The sequence below is a fragment of the Cyclopterus lumpus genome, chromosome 19 (assembly GCF_009769545.1).
Source record: "Cyclopterus lumpus isolate fCycLum1 chromosome 19, fCycLum1.pri, whole genome shotgun sequence".
NCBI classification, from domain to species: domain Eukaryota; kingdom Metazoa; phylum Chordata; class Actinopteri; order Perciformes; family Cyclopteridae; genus Cyclopterus; species Cyclopterus lumpus.
Genome location: NC_046984.1, coordinates 13,138,879 through 13,160,728, shown reverse-complemented (window position 1 = coordinate 13,160,728; position 21,850 = coordinate 13,138,879). Strand labels below are relative to the sequence as shown.

At 44.4% G+C, this 21,850-nt stretch overlaps 1 protein-coding gene across 2 annotated transcripts; it reads left to right on the top strand.

The window, feature by feature from the left end:
* Window positions 1–1,938: 1,938 nt before the first annotated feature.
* Window positions 1,939–16,727, top strand: fam53b (family with sequence similarity 53 member B). 2 transcript variants are annotated; one of them, XM_034558246.1, is made up of 5 exons: window positions 1,939–2,136; window positions 8,545–8,688; window positions 10,062–10,116; window positions 11,884–12,659; window positions 15,681–16,727. In XM_034558246.1, the coding sequence occupies exons 3-5, from the start codon at window positions 10,077–10,079 to the stop codon at window positions 16,020–16,022; spliced, it is 1,158 nt and encodes a 385-aa protein (XP_034414137.1). In that variant the 5' UTR covers window positions 1,939–2,136; window positions 8,545–8,688; window positions 10,062–10,076; the 3' UTR covers window positions 16,023–16,727. The 2 variants fall into 2 exon arrangements, with proteins under 2 accessions (XP_034414137.1, XP_034414136.1); XM_034558245.1 differs by having other exon boundaries at window positions 8,545–8,776.
* The last annotated feature ends 5,123 nt before the right edge of the window (window positions 16,728–21,850 follow it).

Sequence of the window (21,850 nt, the reverse complement as noted above, 5' to 3'; positions counted from 1 at the left end):
AGAAAGCTCATGGACTCTAGGAATGACAACCAAACTCGAATGCGGCATATCGAACAGGTGTACTCCTTCAGCTTTAAAACTACACTATGAACTAAACAAGTTAAATATTTTTGTTTCAAAATTTGAATGAAAACTTGAATCATAAAAGGGAGAAGATGAACTGTTCAGTAAAGTTGAGAAGGGTTGGCTCCTGTAACAGGAGTCCTTCAGCCATCTGCCTGAGGCCAATGTGAACCACAGATGGCATACAGCGTTCTGCATGGGGTCTCAGTACTGGGGTGAAGTGAGTTGGAAGCTCACTTCCTATTCACTGTCAACCATATGCTAGCTACAGTTACATTAACGAAGTCCAAGAGAAAGGACTAACCCACCTAAATCAAGGTTTATTGTTTCTCAAACATAGAAGCTATTCCACGTTGTTGGTTCCGTCTGATGATTGGTGGATACTGCCCCCTACGGTTTTGACTGTCACAACACACACTGCCACACTTGATGAGTTGCAAGACTCCTACTTCTTACAATGAGCTGTTTTGATCATCTGTTTGCTGAGGACAACAAAACACAACGTGCAACGTTTCCATTTGTTTTCTAGACTGACGAAACGGTCACCCCCACACTGTAGCTTACATAGTGGAGAAGACAAATCCTCCGTGCCCTTTAACACAAAAGGCAGACAGTCTAAAACCGAGGAGGGGAGATTAGTGGCACACAACAGATGTTACTCCTTGATTAAGAATAGTGTGCCAGGGGTGAGCTCCAGCTCCCCACCCTTCTGAGGCCCACTGGGTTAACTTCAGCTCCCGCAAAATAAATTAACTTACTGCATGTGACGGTAATAATATCCAGTTGCCTTACTTTTGTGTAGTACGTGTCACGAGTATAGTTGGCTTATGTCAATTTTCAGAGGTTCATTAAGTAAACACTTGTTTGACTACTGCTGTCAGTTGCTTGCAATGTACACACAGTGTCGAAACATGTATTAAGGTAAGCAAATACACGGCTATATGGACAAGCTGTACAGCAGTATAACGGTGCCCTTGCTCGGATTTCGGCAGATGTGGTTGCAAGACGATTAACAGGTTAAAAAAAAAAGTGAAATACTGGTTTTACCTATTTAGGCTTACTAAATGTATTCAAATGAAAGGGACAAATCAAAGATTACAAGGACTTAGGTGGTTAGAAACACTGGCCAAAGTGATATCAATATGATGTGCATGTTACCATAAGTATACTTATGCACAGTAAGTTTTGAAATACAAACTAAACCCGGAGTTTAAAATAAATACAAAATATATATATTGTTCTCTTTTTCTTTTTGTATCACTTGGTGTATAACGTACAACAATAATAGTAATAACTGGTTGTACACAATCAATACACATATTTGAGGGGAAAAGACGGATAGTTTAAATAATAGCATATTGCATGATAAGGACAGTGGAGAACATCTGTTTGTAATAAATGCATTTTATTTATGACTAACCTCAACTCCTATTATACTGGAATTAATTGTATGTGGGGGAACTAGAAATGTATATATTACAACACATGTTCCTGCTTTCTGCCTCCACCCTGTTCTTTAAATTACACGCAGTTGGCAGGTCATCGTGTTACAGCACTGGATATAGTGAACGGGCCCTGTCTATATGCACAGCTCAAAACTGTGATTACTTTTCATTACTGCAGGGTGGATCACACCACTAGTTACAGCAGCGGGGGGTGGTACAGTTTCAGAAAGTCCTAAATATATAAATGTTTTACTTTCTACCACCATACGCCTCAGCTGAATTAAATACAACACTTAATACAAGTCAAATAACGCAAATAATTAACGTCAAACTGAGAGATTTAGCAGGATAAACAACTTTTCAGACACCCCTCTCCCCTGTCAAAAGTAGTATCGCCCGTGTATGTTGTCACAGGCTCATTAAGGTGCAATCTTGGACAGTAGTGCACTGGGGCAATGTTGTAGTTCGCAGGAGCCGCCTGGAGCAGGACGCGGAGTGAACTGCTCTTCTTGCTTCCTGCCTGAACGCCTTGTTTTGGTTTTACGTTGAAACTAAACTCAACATGGTCCAGCGAAACTAACCAGCTGCCCGGTGTCGTTGGAGATCCGAGGCGCTCTCCGTGATGCGTGTGAGTTGTAATTTCCTTGGCGTAACAATAAAGTTTCTGCGCTAGCTAACTGAGGATCTGTAGCTAGTTCATGAAGTGTGATGCACCCTTGTGCTTCGAAAGTCTGTGATGAAGTGGTGTTTAAAAAAAAAAAATACGATGACACATTTAATAAGAAGTGACCGGTAACAGCCGGACACTTTGGGAACTTTACACAGCTGTACTTAGTTAGCGTAGCAACTTTTCCTCATGTACTACACAGCTATGACTCTTTTGTCTTGTCTGGGATATTACTTACATAAATCCAGCTTTAACTGATGTTTTGCCGGTTCTTTCTTCTGTTTATTATGTCTGTATTGCCACTTAATAGATAGTTACAGACATTATGCGATGCAATGTTATAGTGGAGATTTAATAAAAACAAGTGCCAATAAGTTTATGTGAAGCTCAGACGTGCTCATACTATGATTAAAAAAGGATGTCTGTAAACTATCTGTTGTTGTGCCAGTATCATACACTCATATTCTTCATGGCAGCCCAAGAATGCTCGGCTTGTTTTACATCTGACAATAAAGTATGAACTCAAACAGATTCGTTGACAAAGTGACCCAAGTTTTCAAAGAGATACTAGTTCATTGGATACTTTTGTTATTGTGAATTGGCTTTGAAGCGCATACCTTCTGATCTCAAACTGGGGTTTTCACTCCTACACGGCACCGATGGCAAGATAGGTCAGTGGGGTATGGTTGCGAGACCTTTTTCTTTTTTTAAAATAATTTGGTTAATAAGCCGCTGCATGCCACATAATTAGGTGCCCTTGTCATTTAGTTCTTTCTTTAATGTTAGTTTGTGCCGTAGCGGTGGAATGTTGTTGTCTTATCTTTATCCAGCCAACCCTCTCCTCAGGTATGAAGACAAAGCTGGCGGACATACAATCCAACAGATTCAGCAATGTGGGATCATAAAAACTATAGCTTGTTAAACCAGAATTTCTCAGTGTCCCATGGCCACAATATATATCTGTTGAGTTCATTAGAAATAGGAGACTTACTGCTAGAATACACATGTGTCATATTACTTTTTTACGCAGTACATTTCATATTTTATCACCAGTTGCTTGTGGCCCTTCTGTCAAGTTCAAAATCCTGTTTGCTCTGTAGCCTGCGTGTAACATTCTGTGAGCTCCCGTCACACCAATTTCTTTGCCAAACTCATTTCCCTTTCATGAGGGATTTTGGAAAAGGGGTTTAAAGGACTGTTTGTGCTGGTTACTTGGACAAGCTCAGTTTTCAGGGCCTTTTTCTTCTGAAACCGAGAGGCATCACCTGGAGGGCTGGCAAACTCATCTGAAAAAGACAGTTTTAGCTCAAGTATAAAAGAGGCATGCCCATCAGAGTTAGTAGATGACACCGCTTTCCATGTTCGTATCACTTGAAATAAGGCCCTCCGGGGTCCTGTAAATTGCAATGCCACTGTTATGACGTTGTTCAAACACTTATCTGGAAAAAAAGTTATTTCCCTGGCTTTCTCATGTGTTTCAGTGGAAATTCAGTGTGGGGGATGGATGCATTCCTGCATGTAAAACTCAGGAGTGCTCTTTCCCCTTCACTCTTATTTTGATTGAAAGTTGTTAGGGCAATGTCCACTGGACGTGACTTACTCTTATGTGGGTCTATTAATGTGCAATGTTATTCTGCTGCAGGAGTAAGAGAGTGTTGTCTCCAATGCTTTGTAATTAAGAGACTTTGTTAGAGTTAGCATTCAAGTGGGACAACATTTCTCTCCAACTCGGACAGGTTTGTTGAAAGCCTCGATTACAGAGCTCAACAAAGCTCTTGTTCCGGACAAATATATACAGTGCAAGTGATTATGTATGAGATGATTAAACAGCAGGCTTGCTTTAAAAACGTAGGCCTCCTTGGCCGCCATGCATAGCCATGCTGAGCTTTTGTGTTTATGGTAAAGTGGGCAGCTGCATGCTTGTGAGACCTTGGCTGTACCCCAGGCCCTCAACTGAGCCTGATAACTACTATTGAGGCTGGCTGCTTAAATGTAGAGTGTGCCTCCTGTTTGACATAGCCTAATGTCTGTGAACATGCGGACAGCTGTGGGCTTGCCTCCAACTTACAATGAGTTTCATAAATGTCTTTTCAGTCAGTCAGCCGTGGCAAAACTTGGTGGGCACCTGCCCTTTGTGGCACCTAATTAATGAAAATACAACAAAGAAAGTTTTGGGTTTCAAAAGCCCTGGATTTTCACAGTGGACACGATGCACAGTGCTGCAGGGGGTGGGGGGGGGGGGAAAGCAGAACTTGTTTGGCAATTTGTCATTCAATTATTCGGTCTTCGTGAGCGCTACATGTCTGTCTGCCTTTTTATTGCATATCTGTAAACACACACTCGCCATTATGACATGAGGAACTGCTGAAACGGGAGTCCAAATATGGATCCCGTGCGAGCCAAGCAGCTCAAAGAAGTAGGCCACTAGAGCCAATCGCTCATGGTAACAAGCTTTTGAGGAATATCTCCTGGTGGAAAGAGGAAAGCCACTCTATTACCCAGCATTCCTCTCACAAAGTGGCATGGTGATGAAGAGCAGCACAAATCCCCCAGTTAGGTTTCAGGTCGTGGGACGTCTCAGGTGCTCAGCAGATGCTCGGATTACTGAGACGGGCCACAATCCTGGGATTGTTGAGAGCAGGACGCAGATCCAACTTTCCTCCGTGCAGGAATGTCAAAAGAGGATGTCGGAAAATTTCATGTAACATTTATGCTTTTACGTTTTAGGTTTTGTCTGAACTCAACAGGGACGAAAGCTTCAATAAGAAATTTGAAACGTGTGATAATCCTAAATAATGCTCTATAAGTGGTTTACACATGCATTGATCAGTAGCCTATAAAAGGTTCAACAATGATTTCAAACCGTGGTTCTCCACAGCTGCCCAAGTGCTATAAAATGGATTAGTATTAGCTCTAATTGTCAGTCAGACACAAAGCTGCCAAATCCAAATGTAATGTTGGCCTAACCTGTGGGATTACAGTCTGAGTAATGTATGGAAAAGCTGCTCTAATTGGGGAAAACAGAGCTTTCATGGGTGGCTACGGTTGCGATGCCTATTGTAATGGCTAAGCTTGACAGTCTGTAGTCTTTCTGGACTTGACCTCGATTTGTGAGTCTTGGAACTGTGGCATTTACAATATAGTAGTCTTGTGTCCTATTTTCTATCGAAAACAGAGCATGGTCTGTTCGGGCTCTTTATGGTTGCGCTGACTCTAGAGCAGACCTCCGTTTTATAGTCGACCCAATAGGCTCTGTGGTTTCCTCTGCCGTCCTATCTATCGCTCATTCAGGCCGCGCGATAGCTCGCTATTTCTGACACGCCAGAGCAGCGGTGGTTGAAAGGCTTGTGGTGACCACAAAGGAAGTGTGGAGTCTCATCAGCTCGCCCAAGGCAGCGGCATTGCTGTCTTTTAGGAAGGCCGCTGTCACTGCAGACCTGTTTGCGTGTGATGGAAAGCCCCGTCATGAGGGGAGCGTCCTGTAAACGTTCTTCTCAGAGATTAAACTTCTCAGTTGTCATGGTTGCTGCTGCCCCAGCCCAGATAAAGAGCTATCGGCCCGCAGAAGCATAGAGTCTCCAACTGATTCCAGATAATGGCGGCATCGTTATTGGGGCGATGCGGGTTTGGACGTCAAAAGGGTAGCGGCACCCCGAAGGGACACGATTCTAGAAATCTCTTTTTAACAGGACACAGAAGTGCCCTCCCTATGAGGTGGGTGCATTGGGTGTATCCATGAAGCTTTGCAAACTATGCCTTTTGTGAGCTTTGTCCATACAAGAAAAAAAGCCCTTTGCCAGCGCTTCTCAAAATATATTCTATTCACAACTTGTCACAAGTTTAAATGTTTTTCAAAGGCTGTGGGGCTAGGTTAGGCTTTTATAACTGTGTGTTCAGCTTATGTCATGGAGCTGAGTAATGTTTATAATTATGATATAAACCTCACCCATAATCTTTTATGGGATAAAAACGTAATGCCTGAGCATGAGAAAGATGATGAACTCTGGCGATTCTCTGTAACGAGAAGTAAAGTTGTTTACAGTTATTTACAATGTTGTTTACGGTTTAGAGACCCGAGTGTCAAGCTACAGTCAATACTTTTGCCATTGTTCTCGGGAAGGAAAACATAATTTAATGACCTTTTTGTTTGGGTAAACATCATGCCAAAGAGGGTTTTAGCTTTTTGTTGCCAATTTCAATTGTTTTTCGCAAGGCTTTTTCATGTCATTGCCATCTGCATCCTTCACCGAGCCATTAGTTGTAATATATAAACATTGTCTTCCTCTATGTCCCTAGTTATCTCTGCTCTGGAACACAGATCTACGTGGTTGACGGTCACGCACAGTATAAGCTGCCCTGACCTACTCCAGCTCCAAGCTTTGATCTGTTCCGTTCACACAAGGCCACAACTTAAAGCCGTCAGACGTCCTTGAACCGCGCTGATCTCCTTGTCGAACTCTGCCAAGAACACCCTTGCGTTTAAAGTTGTTTTCCTGGCGTGATGGGTGTTCGTAATGAAAATCATACGCCGAATGCAAACATCCCCTCCAGTACGTCAGCTCCCACAAGGTCTTGTGATTCACCCTCGACACACACACACATCCACTCCACTCGCAACCTCTGATGTCGCCTCTTTTGTTTCCCACGGTGTCTCGTCTTCTGCACAGAGCGCCCGTTTCTTTCTGTTGTTAAAACATCCTCTGACCTACGACCATCTTGTGTCCCCTTGCTGACGTCACCTCGAGTGGAACTGATCTAGTGGGAGTGAAAACTCCTCTGTGATGGTTATGTCGATCTGCATCCGTGGCTAAATCAGCTGCGTACTCTAACCGTGGTGCAGGCACTAATGCGAAAAAGGGTTGTTTTGATAACCGCAAGGTCAGCTATTCCCAGCCAGCCCCTGAGGATTCAATTACACAACTTTGACTTTGCTCTATTCCTCTTTGTGTGCTCCAGTGTGGAACACTTTGAGGAAACTTGCTCTCTCAGATGACTGATAATCCCCACATCGACAGGCAGGAACAACACAAAGTATAAAGTTCTTGTTTTGGAGACACCGTGGAGAGACCACGTGGAAGTGAACATGCAGCGTAATTTCAATTTACACGCTACCACATATGGCGAAATAGGCAACGCCTTATGCGAATTAAAGCGAGAGTTTGCTGGTAATGTTTGCTCGCTCACTTGAGAAACCCACTAACCTTCCTTGAATTTCCACTCTGCAAATGTGACTTTTTGTAGAAGTTGAACAGGTTCGCAAGAGTGCCGGTGTTACAGTAACTTCAGATTCCAAACAGTTTGAAACAAATTCTCAATGCCTGCTTGAAAGATGGCTCTGACAAGTGTGTAACTCGTAATGGAAGACAAGAGGTGTAGACGGCTTGGATTCACACAAGTTAAAATGGCACACAGACATTTCTCCAACAGTTCCTGCAGCATAAGCCACTTCTCCACAGTGTCAACCGTTTCTCCACAACATAGTGAAAGACGCTCGTCCCTGCACGTGGTGAAAACCATAGGTCGTCGCCCGTTTGTTTGTGAACTAATGTTATGAAGCCTCGAGTTCGGCGATTTGGCCGTCGCCATCTTTGCTTTTTGCAACCAATTAACGGATGTGACCATATTTGGAATGGGGGGGGGGGTGACGTAGAGACGGCAGATACGTCTCTGGTGGCCGGCAGCGACCTGTCAATCACAGTAAGCCCGCCCGAAAGCATAACCTGTTTTACGGTCTATTTGACTGTAAATGAGACCATTATTTACGCAATGAACATCATGCTGTATGGAAGAAGACTTAAAACAAGCGATTGAGGGAAGTAGGTTCCTTTTCTCATAGAATTACATACAATCTGACTTCTTTTTTTGTCCAGTAGAGAGAATGCACGTTTTAAGAGGCTTCCGCATTGGCTTCACCTTAAGCCTTTACCGGAGGTGGCCGCCTGGTCGAAACTCTTGTCAGAATTAGCACCTGCTATTTGAACTGCTAAAGCAACACGTTTAATTCATACTAAGCATACAGATCAATCAGGCAGAGAGAGAGAGAGAGAGAGAGAGTTATTTGGACGTTGTAATACTTGACACTTTTCTTTGTGTCGCGATTGGAATCCATTGTAAGTGCAGAGAATGCAGCCGACGTCCTCTTCGATGAATGAAGCTACTCACATGACAGGACAACCTCCTATAGTCATGTTCGCTCCTGAAAAGCCGTACGAGAGCATTGGGTTCATTGACTGCGTGTTTCAGAGCCTCCACTCGGAGGGGGGGGGGAGGATCTGCTCTCCTTTTGATTGTTCTGCACTTATATGGTTGTCAGAATCTCAGAAATTTACAGAATTCTAATCCCGTGCTCATCTTCGTGTGTCCGCTCAGGTTTTCGCCGAGAAGTGAAGCGCATTCCTGAAGGAGTCGAGGGCTGCTGTCTTAAGCTTATGAGAAACCAGCCTGCTCACACCATGCCGGTCAAGATGGACGCCAGGTTTTCTTGCCCTCACCGGAACAACTTGGGACAAAGATGTGCGTTGCCATGGTGATCATTTTCAAGAAAACACTGGATAAAAAGGGCACCGATGATGTAACATCCAAAAGTACAGATTTGGGCCCGGTGAGAGGTTATTTTCTACTTTTGTTTGTGCAACTTGTAATTTTATGTTTGTAAGTAGTCTTGTCAACAGGCCTCCGCTGCACACCCTTAGGAGAAGGCGGCAAGGTGCTGCTCCAGAAAGCTATAATTAAATATCAGAATCAGCAATACGTTATTGATCCTGGGGGGGGGTGGGGGGGGGTTGGTTTACGTAACAGTTGCTCTCATTCTAGAATGGAAATATATAATATAGACAAATTATAGGAAAATATTATTAAGGAATAAGCATTTACACACTGTATATTATAACTACAATACATTATGGAAAAAATGTAAATGAGAAACACAAATTATGTATGGTACATTCTATAACAGTAGTGCTAATAATAAAGACTAGCAAGAGTAGTATAAATATATAAAAAAAGTTTACGAGTCAATGTTTGCACAGTTTCTGTATGGTAGCACGTGGCCTTTAAGGGCAAGTCAGCATCAATGTTTACTCGCTGTTGGGACTTTATAACCCACTACAACATTGGTTTGGTTGATTACATTAATGTTGTGGACTCTCAACGCAAACGCGGAGTGGAAGTGTGTAGAAAGAGAGTGTAGGTGGTGGTTTGGACTTGGGCCTAAATCAAGAAACTGTTGCCAGCCACTCATCGCTCCAGATTAATTTAATGGCTCTACATTATATTTTCCTATTTGGTCAACTTTAATTGGAGCTTAAATATGACTGTTCGCTTCCTCTGATTCAAATCTGTCAGAAAATGAACAGATGTTGCTTTACTAAATGTCAGGAAGTGATGTTGAACATTGCGAATAAGGGATGTTTTTGTTACAATTTCTGATAATTGTAGCGTACTAGCTGCCAGGCTAGTGTGTCATCTGGTTTTGAATCCCCCGCGCTCCATTTACTGGAGTATTTTAGTTCCTGGGCAGACCTACTCTGGCTCATTTTCCAATCAGCATCCATGCAGTAGAAACATTCTTTTTCTGCCAGCACAGGGTGAGAAAATTCCCTCACCAATGTGCACTGAGTTTGCCCTCTCGGCCACGTGTGGCAATCAGAGGCATTCATAGTGGAACACTTTCTGTTTATGGGTTGCACTTAAACTTCATTTCTCAGCAGCAAAAAAATGTTTTATGACAATTATACTCACACAAAATCTGACTATACAGTAGGGTTTTGATTTGAATTTGTTGATTTATTGACTTGTTAATACTAGAACCTCCTGTACATTTCATGCAAACCCATTCATGTGACTTTCTGCAGAGCTGACTGTGAATTTATCTTGCATTTCTGCAGTTCCAGGCACAGACCATGACCCAGGGGACTGCACTTTTCTCTTGTGGACTCATGGGTAAGAGTCTGACATCTTTTTCATCAATATACACATTCACACCTGTACGGAGGTGTTATGTGATATGGATAATTTCAGCAGTAAATAACCAAAGAATGGATTTTTAGTAATAAAACATATTCTGGAAATTCAAACAAGATAAGTGTCTGTTTTAGATGTCAAACAAAACGAGGTATGTCATTACATTGATGCAAATAAAATATTGCCGAGCTAACCAAGTGGGACGTGGTCACCTGCACTAACGTGCTTAAAAAGGCCCGCCCATGTAAACAAAGCACAGAGAAGCTGAGACGACAACACACAAGAGCGAGAGCGTCTCAAGTCTGCTCAGGTAGACATTACTCCACTATAGCTTTACATGGAAAATAGTTGTTTGCTGCAACATTATTGAATATAACATAAACAACCTTTTAAAGTAATTGCTGCCTTGGTATAAATCTCTTTTTATAGGCCGTCATTTCCCCATACTTGCCATCATGAACTGTAGATGTCAAGTAAATATGTACTTACAATGGTCCTACGCAGCTTGTGAAGCTCAGAACAAGTGTATTGTGACAGCAGAGGTATTAATATGTGAGAATGTATTGGCAGATTGGCCGAAAGCCATTCTCAATTGCATCTGGTCACACGGTATAATGTGGAACACGCCTGACGGGTGGTTCCTCCAAGATGAATGTGTGTGTTAATGGCTTATCATTAGCTGGGATCTTAGGGCACTCCTGGCTGTGGACATGTTGTCCGCAAGTTGAAACTGTAGTTGCGACTATCCTGATGACTAACAGCCTTTATAGTCTTTGTATTGTAAAATTAAATGGTATTCTGTCCTTGGAGTATCTTGGCATTGAGTGTGTAACACTGGCAGAGTACACAGCAGCACCAGTAGGTGTTGTTAACACTGGCTTTTGTTCTTCCTCCTGTCTGTGTACTGCAGATGGTATTTGGGATTTTTTGTATTTCCAGTGGAGAAGAATAGACCTTTTGCATACCAGGAGTGGGCAGTGGCCTCAAACTTTAGTATCTGACTCATAGTTGACTGAGCCATTCAGCTATTCAGAGAGTCTCTGTTGTGGGAATTAACAGGTACTTTCCTGGCATGGTAGCGACGGTACTAGTGCCAATCAATAATGGCAGATTGGTTTGATACAGAACTCTCAACAAAAAAAAAAACTAAAAGACGATAAGCTTTAGTTGGAATGTTTATGATGGGTTAGTGACGTTTTATCAGGCCTCGCTCCAGCAGAGACGAGGTTAGACATTGAGCTCGGTCCCCTTCCCAATTAGCTGTGATTAAACTCTGTGACTCTGCTATCCATATTTAGCTATTTGTTCTCCAAAAACAAATGCGTAGAAACCTGGAAGACGGAGTCTGATGCATTGTTGTAAGGAAAACAATTTAAAGTGTCAAGAGCAGGAAGATTTTACAAGCCAATATCAGAGCTGCAGAAGTACTTCAAGAGCCACCGTCTTGACTCCACATTTACTCAGAAGCAGGCAGTCATGACAACCTACATTGCCTCAGGGAAACATCTTATAAAAAGGTTCACTTGTTTCCCATATTGTCAAAGTTCATTTATACATAGATATTACCCAGTACATAACCATTGATGACAATTTCAGTGTCAAAATGCAGTAAATGTTGTATTTAATTTTCATCTTTTTTTTGCCAAAATTCACTGCGCAAATATAATCCCGTAAATAATCTGTCTCGTTTGTGATCTCATTTTCAAAGGTTATGCAATTCAAAATGAATCTGGCCTTTTGTTGCAGAGACGAGCCGGTGGCGTGAGTTGGGTCACAGCTGTGCTATACAGCAGAGGCCAGTTGGGACCAGCCTGGAGAGCCTGTGGGACGTCCTGCCGGAGGTGCACAAGAGTTCCGCCCACTGGGATTGGGACGTTGGCTCCACTTCGACCACAATCACCAGCTTGTTGCATGACCTCAGCCTGACAGAGGCCGAGGCTGAGGCCGCGGCCTCGCACTCCACTGCACCCCCCAGCAAGCGGCAGTGCCGGTCCCTGTCTTGCTCAGATGAGCTGGGTGGCTGCCGCTCCACCTGGCGCCCTCAGGGCTCTCGTGTGTGGACAACGGTGGAGAAGAGGAGGTGCCACAGCGGAGGCAGCGTCCAGCGCGGCGGTGTGGTAAACGCGCAGCTCGGCTTCCCGGCCATGCAGCGCAGCTCCAGCTTCAGCCTGCCCGCCCGCTCCAACACCCTGGAGCTGCCCTGCTTCACCCGGCCTCTCCCCTGCCCCTCTGCCTTCACCGGTCTGACGCCTTCCTCCTCCATGATCCTGTCCTCCGAGCCCTCAGCGCAGCCCCTCTACCTCTCTCATGAACAGATCTGCCTCCCCGGGCCTCGTGGGCCCTCGCCAGCCAGCTCCCCCGACTCCACGCCCGAGCTGGAGCGCCGTGGCGGACAGGGAGGTCTCGCCCGTAGTCGCTCACAGCCGTGCGCCCTCAACGACAAGAAGATCGGCGTGAAGCGTAGAAGACCAGCTGACGCACAGAAGCAAAGGCCTTCTTTGGACCTGGCTAAGATGACCCAGGTTGGTTTTTTCTAAAAAGGTTTACTTTGGAAAACATGGCACAGAAATAAACAGCTTTATATCAGGTTTAATCACGACAATAGACACTTGATTAAATACTGCAATCTCTGCCAGTTAGGTTTACAACTTAAGGAGTACGTATTCCGCTTAACATCACTCGATGCCTCATATAAACTGTTAAACTGTCTATTTAATGTTGCATCGGAGCAGGTAATTTCAAAGAGCATTTTATGTGTTATCTATTTATTGGTTGAACTTATTATGTGCTCCAAAAGAGTCCAGAGCATGTGAGACAAGACCTTCAGCAAACAGTCGTGCCAGTCTCACTAACATGAGCTAGTTTTACTACGCTGTTGTGGCAACTTGCTCCTGCCAGGTTGGATAAACAAACACTTCCAACTAAGGTCACGCCTGTTCTCCATCAGCACACCTCAGTGTTTCTGCAGGCATTGTCATTAAATGAAGGCAAACGTTCAGTCATGCAGGCCTGTTCTGGGTCACATTCCAATATGTGGTTGTGTATTTGCAGAAATAAGGCATATCATTTCCTCCTTTTTTTTGAATAGGACTGGATTAAGATGATTTGATCAAAGCAGGAGTTAAGATGTCAGTCAGTTTGATCAGACGAGTTTGTTTTCATAAAAGATACATGATGTACAGACTGCACACCCTGACAAGCGTTTTGTCTTCTTTGCCCCGCGAGCACAGACACACCCAGTTAAGTTTCACACGTACACCGACCATGGATCATAAACACAGAGCTGGACTTGGCCCCTCTGAGAAAGTCACCCAGAGTTCAGCTGAGTCTTAACAACAGCGCTGCTGTGACACGACAAGCAGACGCCTCACACGCTCCAAACGGGGACGAGGTCAGCGTGTGAAAACAGCCCCAGGCGAGGCTACAAACAATATTTTCACAGTGGAGCGTCAGGGTGCCGAGATTGTTGGCATTGAGTCTGCCGTTTGTGCATTGTGTGCATCATTAAATGGGACTGATGTGTTTTATTGCATTGTACATTTTTTGACCTCTTCAAACTTCTCAAGTGACTCTGGTTTAGAGGGAAGACTTGGAGAAAATGACTTTAGGATATTTTTGGCCCAGTTATACAACTAAATCCAGCGGTTGCACTGATGAAATTACAACAATTTTGACAATCTCCTAATTGAGTTGGAGTCCTTTATCAAGAAATAATGCCCCGGCTTCTCAAATATACTGTTTTCTTTTGGACTTTTGTTTGGACAAAACAAGCTGCTGACAAAGATGTCACCTTGAACTCTGAGAATTTTGCGACAGGCGATTTTCATTCTTTTTTTGCCATTTTATAGACTTAACGATTCTGTGATTCGTTATTGATTTGTATGTAGCTGCAAAGACTGCAGAAAAAAAAATTCACTCGCGACCACCAAACTTGCTCGGCACTCGACTCTTACGGCGCTTCACACGCACACGTCACCATATCGGTACTCAAAGTCACCTTACTATTCAAAAGGTTGGTCACAGTGCTGAGTGTGTCTCTAAAGCGTCCTCTCATTCACTCGCCACAGCGGTGTCGTTTACTCAGGGAGAAACTGCTACCCCTCAGCGTGGCTCACACTGCGGCTCTATGAATGTCAGGAAGTAGAGCAGCTGTGGCAGAGGTTATAGATCGTTGCACAGGGGAGAGTGTTGGGTAAAGAGATATTGATTTCTGTAAATTCAGCTCAGTGGGTGGATCGCTGCCACAACCGGGCCTCATGAGCTATAGATCAGCTTGTATTGATGGAGAGTCAAGGTCAGTTAGGTCTTCTCCATTTCATTCACACACACAGAGAGAGAGAGAGAAACAGACAAACTGGACACTGGCAGCACTTATTAATGACCCGCATTGCAATGCGGTGCAGTAAGTTGTGTGAGGACACTCTGCCTGAAGCTCTTTGCTGGACTTGGTGTAGTTCATGTCCATCATGTCGGTGGTGTTTTGCTACAGTCCAGATTACTCGTAGCCTTATCAGTCCGGTCCCATGGCCTGGGCCAGAGATCTGCCGGTTGGGACAGAGGTGTTAATGCGGAAGGCAGCAATGTGACACTGGCCTGGTGCTGACAAATGTACCCGCTTGAACGGAGCCAAGAAAAAGGGCCTCGTTTGATCTCCGTTGCTGCACGGCGCAGAGACCTTTCTCACTGCGGCGGGGCCGAAGACGTGGATCATTTCTCTTCACGTTCGGCCCGTTCTCAGGTCGTTATAAACCAAATCCCTTTAGGCAATTTATTTGAGACAAAATCAAAAAAAAAAAAGGGTGGAAGACGACACGTTTGCGCTCTTGGGGTTCCGACACTTGGCTGTGACCTGCAGCCCCAACAAGCCCACGCTTGTTATACAGGCACACAAGTGACAGGAGGTTTCACAGAGGCCCTATTCTCCCAATGTCCTTCTGGCCCGACACCGTCGTGGTCAGGCATGAGGCAGCTGTCCTGCCCGCTCCACATTAGCTGTACAGATTGGATAAGCCTTCCACTCCAGCACGCACAGCTGTCACAGTGCTCGCCTGCAGCAGAGTTGGCACATGTGGATTTGCCCAAGGAGGTTCCTGGGTTTCCCAGATGTATGCTGGCCTTTCACTAGATCTGTACAATGCACACCGAGTCCAAAGGCCGACATGAGTTTATGTCTGCCCTCTGGGTAACTGGCCACCTCACTCATCCACCAGTCAACCACCAGTTGCTCCAGTATGTAATGCAGGCTAAATTTATACCCGTCAAATCTTTTTACTTTTATAAATTACAGTGGTTGTTGCTCAGTGTCCAGCTCCGGGCTCACTGACTCACCCACATACGAGTACAGTAGAGGGATTGTTTGCCTTTTTTTGTTTTGTTTGTGCCCGAGTTAAGGCATGGGTCATAGTCCAAGAGGAAGGAAATGGTTTTGATTGATCACAATGGAGACTATATACTTCAACCAGACCAAAGATTTGACATATTTGTTTAAGTTAATGATTGTTTCATTGAGGACATTCATGTTATGCCTTCCTGTACTTCCACAGAAACTTCGTAATTTCCACAGCCTCAGCTGCCCTGGAATCACAGGCGAAGATAGCGGTGAGTCCAGCCAGGCCCCGCCCACTCTCAGGAGCACCGCTGGGTGTCACGCTGACGACTCGTCAGCAAGCGAACGCGACCTGGAGGACGTTCAGTCTTGGACCAAAGAGGGCGAGACCACCAGGAACCCACTATCGGACGCCACCATCGAGGAGGCGGACTGGATGCCAGAGAGGACGACCAATGGGAAGGACAACGAGCCTCTGTGGGCGGGGCTGTGTAGCACGAGGAAGGACGTGTATCAACTTGGAGGCGAGCTCGACATCGAGCAAATTGAGAGGAACTGAGCTGGACTGTCTTCCTCTCAGGGGACGCTAATTAAGGGGACTGAACGTTTATCACCAGGTGGTCTTAAGGACGAAGCGAGTGGGAAGCTAATGCAGTGAGCGTTCCAGCACTAGTTTTTTTTCCTAAAGGAGAGCTTGAGCAGGAGCTTTGTGGGCCATTTTTGGAGGCTTTGTGTAGTCAGGAGCTACTCCCACACTGCGTTATCTCAACTGTCTCAGGAGAATGAGGACGAATTCAGGGGGAGATGATAGAACTGATGAATATAAAAATGATATATTAAATGTTGGCTCAGAGACTGGGGTTTCAAATTTCTCTGTAACCCTGATTACCTTCATCGTACTGCGTTCGGAGAGAATTCACAGCAGGTTTGTATCAATTCTCTGCACGAGAAAGAGTGTCCGTTCCTCTTCAATAGTACATGAGCACATGATGGACAGAAATTGAGACTACTTCGAGAGCTACTGTTAGTAAAGCCCCTTTCACCCTTACTGAGCACACAACCTGTAAAGTCTATTAAAGAGCTTAACATTTCACACATTAACATCAGGCTTCTCTCCGAGATCTCCCGTCTGTGTGTGTGTGTGTGTGTGTGAGAGAACCTTTGGGATTCTAATAGCGTTAATATTCTTTTTACAATTTGTAACTACAAGTTATGTAAAACATGAGCATATTTCTATACAAATAAAACAGTTTTAAATGTGTCATTTGTAATCACGTTATTTCAGCGTCTTTATTCACGTCTCAACAAAATGTGTCTTCAGACAAAGTGAATGTCGGTAGTAAAAAGGAAAAAAAAAGTGAATATATTCCAAAATTCCTCCAAATACGTTAGGCTTTGCGTTGGTTCTGACGAACTGCGATCTTTCAGCCAGGAGACCGCTGTTCGTTACCCATGAGAAACGAGAACGCAACGTTGATTTATTGGTCACAAAATGTGCGTATTTCAGTAACGACAGTTCCGTAGTTATTTGAACCCAATCAATGATCTTTTCCTCAAAACTAACCAAGTAGCTGTGTTTCCTAAACGGCAGTAGATTCCTGTGAAGACGGACATTTTGAAAAGGCCTTATGCATTGTAACGAGCAGAAATTGACACGTGTTGCTAGCTTTCGGAGGAAAAGCGACAAGAAAAAGTAAGCCATCGTATGAAACGTTGTATGAGTATACATTAATTAGCTTCTGTTTGAAAATAATGTAATTAATGGAGTCCTATACATACAAGTATTTCTACCTTACTTAGGAACTTTATTATGCTCTAAGGTCACTCAAATCTATGGTGTTGTCGTTTACTAAAATGGATTGAACTACCAGACACCTGTTCATATATTAACTTGATAAAATAACACTGTACAAGTACGTAAAAGTAAGTACATGCTGATGAAGCCTGCGTACTTTACATTCACGGTGGTATTGCCACTTTTATTTATGCCCATGCATTAACAGCAAGGTCATTGTTGGAGACGACTTTAATGCAACAATGCAGACTGACCCAATTAAGTAGCAGGAAAAGACAATCCGTCGTAGCCGTGGCACTACTGATGAGCCTGTGTTTGTGTGCTGAAGCGGGAGTGAGTAGGGAGGACGCCAGGCAGGGGTGGGAAGTCCGGTCCCTGTTTCTTTTTCTTTTTGATGGCGGGTGGAGTGGTGGAGCTGAGCGGCGGTTCACCCCAGAGACCTCCCTCCCTCCCTCCCTCCCTCCCTGCACCGGGAAACAAAAGGGTCTTTTTCTCTGAGGAGCACAGTGACGTGGGAGGCGGCTGTGAATGTGGGCCATGTGTCAGGGCTGCTGCTGCTGCTGCTGCTGCTGCTGCTCCTCCTCCGTTTGTGTGCATCCCCTCCCCAACGGCCTGTGCAAACCTCCAGAATTATACTGCTCGTAACCTTTTGATTTCGTTGCTCCAGTCCGACTGCGTACCACTTCTGCACGTTGCAACTGCGCTCGTCACCTCTTTGAAAGCTTTAAAAAAAAAAAAAAAAAGGTGCAACTGAGGGAAGTCAGTCACCTTTAAAAGAACGGTTGAGTAATTTGAATATTGCTTTACATGCTGCGCTGTAGGCGCAAATACCACACAAAGCATAACTGTGGGATTAAACTTGCCTACAGGGCCAATGCATAGTCATGTAATGAGTTGGATTATTATACTGTTGCCTGAGAATCTGTAAACTTGCCATGCGAGTTCATATTTACACTGACACAGAGGAACAGTGGAACACACAAGCCGCTGCTTTTCACTGGTTAAGCCCTTGTTGGGGGGGAATGAGTCGAGAAGGAAATGGGTAAACAGAAGCCTTGTGAAACGTGCTGAGGGGCACACTGACACACCGAGGGACGCTGGCCTTTAATCAGTGGATTGAAAGGGGGCTGTGTTCTGGGAGAAGATCGGAGTGCAACAAGAGGAGCATGTCATGCCGATGTTCTGCGCCACGCTCGTCCACACAACCCCCACCAGCCCTGACGCAACAGGGTTGTCATTCTTGGAGGTCCTATCTGCTCTAATAACGAGTCACATCACACTGTTTTTTTCTTCTTTTTTTTTTAAATCAACCCTTGCCTGCTTTCCTTCATGGCAAGGGTTTCTTCTTTCCACACATCAACAATTTAAAAAGCTGTATTCAATATTTAAGTTACCAGTAGGTTCAAATCCCTGCAAAAAGTTTGAGAGAACGGTTCTATTTCACTAAATAAAATAAAAATCATGCCCACGAACAGCAAACAGAATTTTGTAAAACAATTCTTTTTCAGGAGTTGAACATTTCTAATAAAAGAGAAATGAAACTGTATGTGAAATGAAATTGAATGTTGGTGTTAGTTTCCAGGTTGGTGCCTACCCCCGCTTGGCAGCTCATATGTGGTTGGGGTGAAAAACTATTTAGCTGTAGCGCCCGGCCACAAGACATTTCCATTTCCAGTGCAAGTGTCTCACGCTTTTCTAACAAATAAATTGGCTGACTACTGGAAGTGCAAACCTTACCTTAAGCTCCAAATGAACACAAAGCTACATTTATTTCTGTCCGTATGCACTGAATCAATACACTGTTGTATGTGGAGGGAGCTATCGCGTTGAATCTCATCCACACACTTTCATGCTAGACAACAAAATATATTTATTTTTAAAGTTCAGTCAGTGTTATGTCTGAGCAGCAATAGTCCGCAGAGATGCATCAAGGCCATACACGCCTTCAAGTCAAATAGTTGTCCCTTCAGCAAGAGGATTGTAGGTGTTGAAAGCGTAGGCCTTTACAAAAGGTAACTGGACACCTTCACAGGAGAGAGCCCCGGCAGAGTCAGACAGCTTTCAACCTGAGGTCAGCTGGAAGCCTTCAGACCTCTTGTAGGCCGGGACAGTTCGTTTACGCTGCGTGGTGACATACGACCACCCTTTCTCCTGGATTATACATCCGCCCACGCTCGGCCATGACATCACAGGGTCATGCTTAGCGTCAGAAGAGACAGGCCTCTGACGCTTTAGCGGGCAGCTGAGCAGGGGTCGTGTCCCTGGAGGGGTCTGTGACCATGTTGGAGGACAGACTGCTTTGTGTGTGAACTGAGACACTTCTCAGATTGCCTGTAAACACTCCAGAGAGAGAGGGAGGAAATTCGTGGCCTCTGCGCCAAACGCGACGATTTCAGAGTCCTCCCACGCCACCGAGGGCTGTTGCCACGGTTGCCCACGAGGGAAAGGGGGGGGCTGATGAAATGTGGGGAAAGCATGTGGCTTGGCGAGTAAGAGCAACAGGTCTCCACATGGACCAGTGCTCAAAGGGGACCAAGAAGTGGCTGCTGTCAAAAACAAGTGCATGTTTCCAAAGATAACGGTGCATTTGGGGCTGCAGGTGCGTTCCGTTGTCTGGTCAGCTGACCCGCCGTTTCCTGTCAAACGGGAAGTGCCAAACGAGTGGCGATGAAAGTTCAAGGTAACACACAACTGGCAGTTGTTTAGGTGGGTTAAATGCAGGTGTGCTGCAGACAGTGTGCGCGCCGTGTAAGAGGAGCCTACCCCAAACCAATGACACAAAAACATATATGGATGTTGGCTCGGCGACACACTGCAGCAGTGTGTGCGTGTGTGTGTGTGTGTATGTGTGTGTGTGTGTATACACACACTCAGCAAAGATCTCAAGGGGCCTCGTTTCTAAAAATGTCTGCCTTCATTTTAGATATTGGATTTCAGAATCATTTAAACAAAATATAACGTTTCAGAGTAAGTGGAAGACAATTATCCCGTCAATGACAAATTTAAAAATAAATCAATTGCTGGATTTGGTTACAAACCGGACTTTGTGCAACTGAGTGAGCACTGGATGCTGGAGATTGGCCGTGACACGGTTAACAGAGAGCCACGTTCTCCTCCTCCCTTATACAGCATGTGTCCGTCTGCTCCTGACAGACATGCTACGGGGCTTTGCATCCCTGATGAGTCAGTAACATACAATGAGATCATGAGCTTAATGGCATGAGGTTGTACAGTGAGAAGAGGGCGGTAAGGGTGGGGACACTCATTTCAGTCATAATGCTGTTCTCGTATGACTGCAGAAGCTGCTATTTAAAAAGATAAATATCTAGCTGAAGTGTGCTGCGGCTCAAAAATACTTCATGGCGAATGACATTTGCAAGAAATATGCAGTTGTAAAATGGCGAGTTCACAACTCTATTGGAATAAAGGTTTTAGTCCTTAAAAAATAGGGATGAACTGTCAGTACAGCTGAGGCTCATGGGACATGGGTCTTGCAGTTAATACCATTAAACAGTGATTAAATGTATTTTCTGTAAAAGTAAGTGCCTAATCACTTCAGCACTAACCATGTTTACACGAGAGTAAGTGCATTTAATGTAGTACGTACAATACTGTGTGAAAACACTATACGGATGTAACAAAAAGAGAAAAAAAGGTCCAAAGATGACAAACTGATGTGCCAATCGCTTCCAACTGGAAAAACACCACCACAACAACAACAACAACAACTACAATTTCAGTCAGTCAAAGAGTTGACGTGTATTATGTCTGTCGATACTGTCCTGTGGCAGTGAGGTCAAACATGCCCCGACATGTTTCCTGAAATGAGGTCATCTCTATTATTTGAAAGGTAATCTTGCTTTACAATCTGCGGTCACAGTTAGGGAATCAATGTGCTGCACTCTAGGAGGACTTTATGACCGTTTCCCTATCAAACCAGCTTGCAGAGGTAAACCACTGCCAATTTCTAACTTGTGTGAAATGGGTGGATGACCTTGAGCCAGCATGAAACTGGTTTGGTTATCAACCAGCTAGCGTGTGCGAATTACTCAACACTGAGATTCCATGAACTGGCACTTAGTTAAAGCCAAGTGAATTCATTAGAAAGTAGTCAAATATTAGTTTAATAGCTCCGCACAAGGCCAGTGGGCGGTAACATATTACACACCAAGTCAAACAATGTGGAAGCTGTTAGAAAACTGGGTACCAGATGCTAGCACTTTGCCATGTACATTAATATTTGGTACACCCAGCTCGGGCACAGTTTCTTAATACTTTGTAGCATTTCATTACCTTTAATTGCCCAATAACATTCAAGCTTGTGTCAGCGAATGGTGAAGTGAACCAGAAAGACCTCAATGAATTACTTGGCAATGGGCTTTTGTTCTTGTTGAATCCATTTGGTGCACTGAAACCTTAGGGGCAGCGATGGAGAAGCATTTGTTTTACGCCCCACTTTCAGAGGCCTCAATGATCCAGCTGGCACACAAAAGCCCAATAACCAACTCTTTCCCCCTCATGTTATTTAACCATCACTGTAGACACTGGAGTGAATGCACTACGTCTAATGAGCGGCAATTAATGTAATGATG